We start from the raw sequence: 10,922 nt of genomic DNA, 5'->3' as shown, positions 1-10,922 counted from the left end.
TTGATAATATTCCGCACATTGATTAGGAGTATTAAACACATTGATTTCTTTTTGATGTAAAAATGTTGATTTCTAGCATATCTTTCCCCGCTTTCCAGAATATCTTTTCCCGCTTTCTTCGCTAACATCTAAAGTCTAAACTTATTCACTGTCTCAATCAAGATAGGCGTTGTCGTTTTTTATGGCCGAAAATCGACGTTAATATCACTATCTTTATTAGAAAGCTGACAAGAGATGCACAAAAGCAAAAGCAAAAGCAGAATTGTTTTATTAGGAACCTCACAGCAAATTGGGTAAAGGAAAAATTATTGACCATGTTTCACGGGGAACCTGACAAGAAATGCATAAAGCAAAAGCAAAAGAAGAATTGCTTTTCTTAGGAAAGGAAGAATGATTGAACCTGCTTTATTAGGAACCTGACAAGAAATCAAGAACAAAACAAAAGCAAGAGTGTTTTATTAGGAACCTGTCAAGAAATTTACTAAAGGAAAAATTATTGACCATGCTTTATCAAAGTTTTTTCTTTCTTTAAGAATTGTTTTGAAATGATATGACCCACACGGTTGTTTTTTGAGAAAGACAAAAAATTTGTAAAAAATTGTTTTTATTAATCTTTTCTAGAAACCCTTGTTATGGATATAAACATTATTTCTTCAAAGTAGTCCTTCTTGTTCAAGTTTCTAATTAACTCCCTTTCCAGCTTTACAGCTTCTCTACTCACCTGAAATAAAGTAATGGCAGAAGCATACCTCTCCAGTATTGTAGGAGGCCTCATTTCAAATCTGGCTTCCCCAGCCCTTAGAGGCGCTAAGTTATGGTGGGGTGTAACAGATGAGCTTGACAAACTCAAGACGGCAGTTTCAACTATCCAAGCTGTGATACTTGGCGCGGAGAAGCAGTACTCACAGAGCCACGAAGTCAAGGTTTGGGTTGATTCACTCAAAGAAGCATTTTATGATGCAGATGACTTATTGGATGAGTTGTCCACAAAGGAATTGCAGGAGCAACTGCTTACCAGCAAAAATTTGGGGAAGAAGGTGCGTTTGTTCTTTTCGAGCTCGAACCAATTTCTTTATAGCATTAAAATGGCCCATAAGGTTAAGAAAATTAGAAGTAAATTAGCTGAAATTGCTGAAAACAGGAAGTTTCTCTTGAATGATGAACATCGTGAGAGGAAGGATGATAGGACTAATTATGAGGAAAGAGACCAAAGTCACTCTTTTTTACCTGGGTTAGTCATTGGCAGAAAAAGGGATAAGAAGGCAATGATGAAATTTCTTTTGTCGTCCAATTGTGAGGAGAATGTGTCAGTTATTTCTATAGTTGGTATTGGAGGTTTAGGGAAGACAACACTAGCTCAACTTGTATTCAATGATGAGACAGTTGAGTCACAATTTGACCTAAAAATATGGGTTTGCATTTCTGATAATTTTGATGTAAAAACAATACTTGAAAAGATTTTAGAATCTATCACTCGTGAAAAACCTGCAAGAAATTGTGAAATGAATACCTTGAAAAATCTTCTCCATGAAAAAATTGATGGGAAAAAGTATTTGCTTGTGTTGGATGATGTATGGCACTATGAAAAATGGTTTCTCTTGAAGGATTTGTTAGATGTGAGTGCAAGTGGAAGTAAAATAATAGTAACCACGCGTCTTAAAATTGTTGCAGAGAAGATTATATCAGATTCAATATACGAATTACAAGGTCTAAGTAAGCAGGACTCATGGTCTCTGTTCGTACAAATGGCCTTCAGACAAGGGAAAGTGGAGAGCCAAGAGCATGAGCTAGTAGGAAAGGAGATTGTGGCCAACTGTGCTGGAGTTCCTTTAGCTATAAGAGCAATAGGACGGCTACTGTATTTTAAAAATACACTATCTGAGTGGCTATCTTTCAAAGATAAAGAACTTGTAAATATAAATAAAGAAGATGCTAGTATTTTGCCAACACTTAAGTTGAGTTATAACCATTTGCCCTCACATTTAAAACATTGCTTTGCTTACTGTAGTTTGTTTCCAAAAGACACTAGAATTAATGTGATACATTTGGTTCATCACTGGGTGGCACAAGGGTATATTGAAGTATCAGGTTCAAAACAAAATCTTGAAGATATAGGATTACAGTATTTTGAGAATCTTTTATGGAGGTCTTTCTTTCAAGAAGTAGAAAAAGATTCATTGGGTAATATAATAACATGTAAAATGCATGATTTGATGTCTGATCTTTCTGTGGAAGTAGCAAGAGAGGAGATTACTTTATTAAATTCAGAGGCAGAGTTTGTTAATGTGAAAGAAAGAACTCTGCATTTATCCATTAATCCTGAAGTTCTTTCAGGGAGGCAACTTGCATGTATCTTACCCAATGCCAAGAAGGTGCGAACGTTTCTATTATTAAATAAATCAATGGCAAATGAAATTAGAGAAGGACAATTGGATATAATTTTTTCTGATTTTAGACGAATACGGGTGTTGGATTTGTCTAATTTGTCGATTGAAAGGGTGCCGCCTTCCATTGACAAAATGAAGCACATAAGGTATCTCAATCTTTCTCAGAATAAAGGGATCAAGGTCCTTCCTAATTCTATAACAAATCTCCAGAATCTACAGACTCTGGTACTAATTGAGTGTGGAAGGCTTGAGCAATTGCCTAAGCATATGAAAAAGTTAGTCAACCTCAGACACCTTTACATTCGAGACTGTCCTAGCTTGACTCATATGCCATATGGGTTGGGTCAATTAACTTCCCTACAGAATTTGTCAGTGTTTGTGGTGGCAAAAGATAATCGCATCTCCAAGCAAAGTGGTGGATTTGATGAACTTTGTAATTTGAACAACTTGAGAGGAAGTCTTCGAATATGTAATTTGCAATATGTGAAAAATGCAACAGCTGAATTTGAGGCTGCCAAATTGGAAGACAAGCAACACCTTCAAAACCTTCATTTAGCATGGAAGTTGGGTGCTCCCTATGATAAAAGTGAGAGCAATATAAATGATGATAATGGGGAAATATCATTAGAAGAGCTGCAGCCTCACCGAAATCTAAAATGGTTAGTTATATCTGGGTGCGGAAAAGTTAAGTTTCCTGGTTGGATTTCTACCCTTTGTTGTTTGGTGGATCTTCAAATCAATAACTGCACAAATTGTAAATGTTTCCCACCATTAGATCATTTCCCTTCTCTTAAACGTTTGTCGATTCAGAATTTGACAGAATTAGAATACATAGAGAATGGCAATCGAATGTTAGGATCTACCATGGAGGAACTTTGGCTCATAAATTGCCCAAATCTCAAGGGATGGCGCAGGCCTCAGTTACTCCAATTCCACTGCCTTACTTATTTGGATATCATGTCCTGCCCTAACTTGACTTCAATGCCATTGATTCCATCTGTCAAGTCATTGGTACTGAGAAATACGAGCATGAGGTCACTAGAGGACACACTGAAAATGAAGATTTCGGTGTTACAGTATAGATCCTCTTGTCCTTCATCTTCAAGTTCTTCATCTTCAACTTCCCCTATTCTGTCTCAATTGAAAAGTTTGTGTATCCATGAAATAGAGGGTCTAGAATTTCTGGCAGAGGAGTTGATGCAGAACCTCACTTCCCTCCGACAGCTCCATATTGCTGATTGCCCAACCATAACAACTCTACCTTGTGCTATACAACATCTTACTTCCCTTAAGGCTCTCCTCATATGTGGTTGTGAAAAGCTAGATTTTCTAGCTGATAAGAATGAAAATGGTATGCAGTGGCAGTGCCTTAGAAGCCTGAAAAGGGTTCAATTTAAAAATATGGCAAAATTGGTATCTCTTCCAAAGGGACTTCAACATGTTACTACTCTACGCAAACTTGGCATTGAAAGCTGCCCAAATTTGATGTCTTTACCTAAATGGATGACAAATCTCACTCGATTACAATATCTAGAATTGGACAAATGTCCAAATCTATCAGAAAGATGCAGCAAGAACATGGGTGCTGACTGGCCTATGATTGCTCATATACCAAATATTAAAATTGATGGAAGGTGGATTCAATTGGATGGCCATTACAAAACTTGATTAGAAAAAATCATCAGATTTTCATTCAGGTATGTCCAGTCCCTTTAATCTACATCTTTTAATATTCTGCATTTAAGAATCATGGATTTAACATGTTCTAATTTAATTTTTGATCTTGCAGGTTGTTAAGACAAAAGGCGAGAGTGGTTTCATGTTATAAGAGTTCTTGTTGAAAGGCGAGATTTAAGGTAAGAATTTACTCATGTCTGGTGCAAGAGTTAGTTCTTTTTCTTGCTTTTCTAATTTTTTTGTTTGATTTTCGTTCTTCTAGGATGTTTTGTCATGCAGCTTCTTAAACTGCTGAGCTGAAATAAAGGCAGTTTTCTCCATCAAATTCTTTTGAGTTTTGCCTTCCCTGAAGTTATCTGTAAGTTAAATCAATAACATTTCCATAACTTTTCACTTTCAGAATAGTCATCCAAGGTTCCTTGCAGTTTAACTTCAGTGTAATTTGATCTTTCAGAAAAAATTGCTAGGCATTTGCCCCAAATTAAAGCCATATCTGGAGGCTTTGGATGTATTGTGTTGAATATGCCACACCTATATCTTCTGTTTCTAGTTATCGATCCACTTTTCTTTCTTCGGAACATCATAGGTTTGTAAGCTTTAATACCAATAACCTATCATAAATTGTGGGCAGAAATCGAATTGGGCACTAAATCAATCATTTGATGTCCTTTCAGGAAATTCACTCTTCAGATATTTAAAATCTTTGAGTTGTTATTTGGTCATGAAACATTTTCCCAGTTGATTTTTTTTTTTTTTTTTTTTTTTTTTTTTGTTCTATCTTTTCATGTTATTTTAGAAGCCCAAGCTTGATTTTCATGAAGATATTTAAGTGTTGTTATTCTGTATTTGATGTTGCAGGCTGATCAAAATGCACCTTTCAATGCTTTCTTTTAATATCGCAAAAGGGATGTTAAGTGGTTTTAACGGTGAGAATTAGACTATTCATTTCATTTTCATGTCTTACACGACTTCATTTTTGCTTTTCCTAATTATTTTGTTCCTCTCTCATTCTTTTTAGGTGTGTTGCTATGCATCTTCGTGAACTTCTACATGGGGCCAGGATTCATTCAGTTCAGGAGCATTTCTCATGTCTTTGAGAGTAGGATTGCAGCATTTCTCATGTCTTTCGGGAAGCAAATTTTTCAGCAGATTGTTTGGCAAATATTGCAGCACTCTTGGGCACCCATTGTTTGGAATCTCCTCGAGCTGCTCTTAATCAATAGGTTCTTCATGATATGTGTGGTGTCTTTTATGTTAGAGACTGTTTGTAGTTTCTTTTGAGCTTTGCTCTTCTATTTGTACCTAAAAAAAAGAACGACTGAAGTTTGAACTTTGATATCAGAGGCATGCAGAAAACAATGAGAACAAGTACAACCACCAAGAGGGACATGTTCGCTAACACTGATGCTTCCTTGACTTAATCAATATTTTTACTTACATTCTATAATTATGTTCAGATTAGTTTGAAAAGTTTTCGGTGTTATACTGATAAATTATATAAAAGTTCGATGTGCACAGAATTAATGAAACTAGTTGATAAAATTGGAGAAGTACTTCCAGAAATAGAAGCAGCTTGGCAACTGCCCATCAGAAATTCAGGCACTATACTTGCTAAATAACACAATTAAGATAGCCAAGTTTCTTCTTCAGGACTGCTGTGAGTCTAACAAACTATATTTGCTAAGCATGCTTCAATAATTTCAGATGTGGATGAAATGAGAAACTCTTTAACTATATCTGTATGCTTAATTGCTTATCCACGCCCAAATTCTATTCAGATGGATTTTCCTTCATTATATTTTATTATTGGGATGTTGGTGGTCTGAAACATTTTCAGTGTAGAAATTGGAATTATTGATTTTGTTTTTCCTCCTTTCCTTTTATGGTTATCAGCAATACATTCACTGCAGCCATTAACTTATGGTTGATAGTGCTTCTTGCATCACTTTTAGGCAATAACAGGAGATGCAGCGGTCTCAAGACGTCAAAGATTTAGGAGCAGGTTTGGACAAAGTTTAGGCCAGATTCAAACTATGGTCCCAACCCCGTTGGCTGCCAAGGTTTGTCAAATTACAGGCCTTTTGAATTCTATTTTACCTCTTTCTCTCTCTCTCTCTCTCTCCCCTTTTGCCGGATGATAAACACTCTTCAATGAGAAAATTGCAGAACCAGTTTATGCCTCTAAAAAGTCCTTGGTTTTCTTGCCTCAATAAATAATCTAGATGTTAATAACAAATGAACCCCCTGAATCCTGTTTATTCCACGTCACATTTTTCAGCATTCCTTTTGGTTGTTTTTGCTAGTTTACCTGTTATTTAATACTTGAGTATCTAGTTTACAGAAAATGACGCCAGTGTATTCTTGAGCATCTGTTCTTCGGTAAAATGGATAATGCAACTTTCTTTTGCAGATATCTCGCATTACTGATGATCTAAATGCAGCAAAATTTATGCTGGACTCTACTGATAAAGAGGCTGGTGAGGCTGCGCGAACTGTTTCAGCTGGCTACTTCTCCATCTGATTCAAGGGAAAATTCTGAAATGAAAGCTCTTCAAAAATTGCCGCTAAATATCAGCCGTTAGTGGTTAATGATTATATAGCTGTTTAGAATAAATAACTGTTTGATTGAGTATTTAATCTAAAATGACAAAAAAAGATAGACAAACGAAGGATACAGGTGTCATAAAGAAATTAGTGTAGTTATTATATTATCGAACGTTATAATTAATTAAAATAATGCTTTAATCATATTAAAACACTAAACACTATTTCAAACAGAACATAGCATTCATATTACATCCCTAAGGGCCATACTAATAGAGAAAAAAATCTCTTCTCAAACAAAAAAAAAAAAAAAAAAAAAAAAAAAAAAAAAAAAAGAGAAAAGATCAATTAGGAAAAGTAGATAAAGTACGCAACAATAAATCTTCCAAAAAGGTCTTGAAATATTACATCATCAATCTGTTTGATAATCTCATACATTATCATTTGTAATTTATTTAACTAAATAATTAACTAATTAATTATTTTTATAAAAGATTCCAATTAATTTTTTTTAATGATAAATAAGTAAATTTGAAATATTACATCATTCAAATCTTTTTCAAATAAAATGTGTACTATTACTAGTTATAATAACATTGGTTAAGATTGATTAAAATTTTATTTTATAATTTTGCCAATAATAAATAAAGAGGATTGTTTTTTTTTTTTTCATCATTGAACTTTTACCAAGATAATAATAATAATAATAATAATAATAATATAGCGATTTTGATTTTTTTTTAATTTATAATATTTCTAATTATACTGCTTTAAAATTTTTTATTAGTAAATTTTTGCTAAAAAGATTCTATTATGATGATGTTGATTTTAATTAATAATTATTGTTCTTTTAATTATTGCTTTCTATTGAAAATAGAGAAGGTTAAGAAGCGAATAATAGAACATACAACTTCTATGTTTACATATTTTTTCCAGCAGGGAGTCCTTTTTTCTTTTTATTATTATTATTATTTTATTTCCTTCAAAAATATGGGAATAAAGAAAAAATCATAGCTTTTTACGAAATTATTATTATTATTATTATTTTAATAATGAGATGGAGAAAGAGGAGACTAAATAATACTATGATTCTACTCTATTTACTTTTGTGCTAATTATATTATGATTCTACTGTATTTCAGTTGTTTTATGTATCTTAATGGATACAAAATTTTTAGATATGATATTTATATGTGAAAGATTGAAAAGTTATCAAGATTACTAAGAAGATGACTCTTTAAGATAAGGTACAATCTGTAACGTCCCATTTTTCTATTGAATCGAGTCGTTGTTTAGAGTCGAGTCGGGCTGATCCAAAACCCGGTTCGAGCCATTAGAGTCTAGAGTGGGCTAGAATGAAATAAGGAGAAGAAGTGGACTTACTTGAAGGAAACAAAAAGATCAAAGTATAAGGATTAGGACTTGCTTGCACTAAAATATAAAGTTGAGGTAGGAAGTTGTACCATTTTGACACTTGAGGTACCATTTGGTAATTTTCACATAAAAATCCATGATATTCTAGAGACTACCCGTGAGTTCCATTTCATTTTCATTTCTTCATCCTTATCTTCATCTTCTTCCTCTACTTTCCTCTTCCACTTTCCTTTCTCCATCACTTTTAATGGTAGTGAAGATGTTAATGGGATTCAAACATTAATTCAACTTCTATTCTATCCAAGTAAGTAAACCTTCTTGAATTTCATACTTGAATCAATTGGTGATATTTTTAGATGATTCATAAGAATTCTCATGTATAGGAGAGGTGAGCTCAAAGGTAGAAGAAAAAGGAAGCTAAGAAGAAGATTCCAAGCTTGTTAAGTGAAGGTGTGATATCTCTTTTCATTTACCATTTTCTTTGCATGAGAAATTGTGTGGTGTGTTGCTAATGAGACAATATTGCTTCATGTTGAGTGGGAGGACTGATAATGGTGAGAAAACAGGGGAGGTATTGAATAAGTGAAGTAAATAGTGAGTTTATGCTGAAACAGGGGAGTTACTGGTACTGGAAATTTTACCAGTAACTTCATCTTGATTTTGACCCCATTTAATGATGGAATTAGGAAGTGTCGTAGAAGAGTTATTTGTTCCTCTACGTGTTAGCTTTACATGGGTTTTTGAATCATTCAAATCGGAGTTGTATATTGAGAGATATGATCAAAAGAGTACAGACAGTGCAGGCTGGAAAACGCCACGCGCGCGCGCGCGAATTGCATGAAGAGCTCGCGACTTGTGCCTGAAGCTCACTGACTCTCATTTTGCACTGTACGCGCTCGCGACTTTCACCTGAAACTCTCTGCCTCTCATTTGGCACTTCTCGCGCTCGCGACTTTCAAGTGCGCGCTCGCGACTTGGCCCTTGGCCTGTAAGCACTCGCGACCTTCATCGCGCGCTCGCGAATTTGGCCTGGGAACTCATTGTCTCTCATTTTGCACTCTACGCGCTCGCGACTTTCAAGTGCGCGCTCGCGACTTGTGCCCGATAACTCACTGTCTCTCATTTGGTGCTTTACGCGCTCGCGACCTTGCAAGGCGCGCTCGCGACTTGTGTTTTCATGCACTTTTGGACTTCTTTTTCTATGCAATTGGATTCCTTTGCTCACTTTGTATGCCTCCAATCATTTTACAACAAAAATACAACATTAAATCATGTATCAAAACAACATGCAAGCATGCAAATGATGTGAAATGAGGTAAACACAACTTGTAATTGTATTCTATGCAATTGTGAAATGATGTGAAATGGTGTATGAAGTTATGAATTCCATGCAATTGTATTCCTTTCTCAACTTGTATGTCTTCAACCATTTTAAAACAAAAAGACAACATGAACACATGTATAAACACAAAATGCAAGCATGCAAATGGTGTGAAAATAACATGACACAAGCATACAAATTATGACATAGTTACTTTGCTTTTGTTTTATCTATTGTCATTCCATTAATATGCTCCATTGAGGTTAGGTAGAAACCACGTAGATAAGGCTATGTCGCGATATAGAATAGCAGATCTGCGCCCCATACAGTTTGGTACTCCGGCTACAGGCCGTTGAGTGGATATGATTATACAGGCCATAGCAGCCAAGCATACAGTTTCATCCAGTTTCATACAGTTTTTCTTATCACTTCGGTTTCACTATAACCTTATGGAGCTATACAGTTATATCGACTACAAATTGCATAATCATACAGTATACTAAACAGCAAGAAAGATCATTAAGGGAAAATGAAAGTATCATGATATGTGTGCTTACATTCCATATGTGAGTAAATGTTTATTTCTACATATGTATGTGCTTATATGTTTCTTCATTCATTGTGATATTCACTGAGTTTAATCAAAGTTGCAGAGTTCATACAGCATAAAGAACATCAGGTAAGATTATGAAAGTATCATGTTATATATGCTTACAAGTTTATTTATTTAATTCTTAAGGAGCCATACAGTCATGAGATGTTATTAATCATAACTTATATGATGTGACTAAAAGTGCATAAGTCATACAGCATAATGAATAGCAAGTAAGACAATGAACATATACTGTTATGTAATCTTACATGTTTATTGATTTCATTCATACAACACAATGAACAGCAGGTAAGATCATGATAATATCATAAGGTGTGATTTAAGATTCATGTAAAGGAGTTATGAGATAATTAGAACTAAATTATTGATGTTTATGAATTAGAAGTTTATTCGTTGCTATAAAGAGACATTTATGTTGAAATTTACTAATTCTATGAGTATCAATGCTTTATGAAATTTGTATTTTAAGTTAGTTGCCATCGCACTTTGTTTAGTATGTGAATTATGAGCACCACTGAGTTTTATACTCAGCGCGTCGATTTTTATCACGCGTAGGTTGAAGATCGTGGTTGGTACTTGAAGACTTGAGGAGTACGTTCAAAGCAGAAGTGACTAACTTGGTCATAGTAGATTGAGAGTTGTAATATTAAGAATTATGGCATGTATTAAGATTTATGGCATGTATAATTATTACATTTGTTAGAGCTTATGTGATTGGAAATATAATTGAAGCATGTAATTATTGTGGTGTAAGTATTTGGAGGAAATGATTGAAATATTTTACTATAGTTGGTATGATTAGGTCATGAAGACTTGATATAGATCATGAATGCAATTATATGCTGGATTTTCAATGCTATTGAGGATTTATACAGTTATGACTATATATATATAAAGTGTTGTTGTGTTATGATGATTAGTTGGAGATATTGAAAGTTTGAAGTTTAATTGGGAGTCTTTTATATTCATATTTAGCATACAGGATGATATCAGCATGACATGATAT

The 10,922-nt window shown here is 34.2% G+C and overlaps 1 protein-coding gene across 2 annotated transcripts; it reads left to right on the top strand.

The window, feature by feature from the left end:
• Nucleotides 1–636: 636 nt before the first annotated feature.
• On the top strand, nt 637–5,534 carry LOC105634496 (putative disease resistance protein RGA1). Of its 2 annotated transcripts, XM_089720370.1 has the most exons (6): nt 637–4,084; nt 4,177–4,243; nt 4,327–4,422; nt 4,519–4,650; nt 4,923–4,990; nt 5,083–5,534. In XM_089720370.1, exon 1 carries the CDS (start codon nt 735–737, stop codon nt 4,053–4,055), a length of 3,321 nt encoding a protein of 1,106 aa, XP_089576496.1. In that variant the 5' UTR covers nt 637–734; the 3' UTR covers nt 4,056–4,084; nt 4,177–4,243; nt 4,327–4,422; nt 4,519–4,650; nt 4,923–4,990; nt 5,083–5,534. The 2 variants fall into 2 exon arrangements, with proteins under 2 accessions (XP_089576496.1, XP_089576497.1); XM_089720371.1 differs by lacking the exon at nt 4,519–4,650.
• Nucleotides 5,535–10,922: the final 5,388 nt, after the last annotated feature.

The sequence above is a fragment of the Jatropha curcas genome, chromosome 4 (assembly GCF_041381405.1).
Source record: "Jatropha curcas cultivar XTBG-Jc1 chromosome 4, XTBG_Jcur_1.0, whole genome shotgun sequence".
In the NCBI taxonomy this organism is placed as follows: Eukaryota; Viridiplantae; Streptophyta; class Magnoliopsida; order Malpighiales; family Euphorbiaceae; genus Jatropha; species Jatropha curcas.
This window is presented reverse-complemented; position numbering and strand designations above follow the sequence as displayed.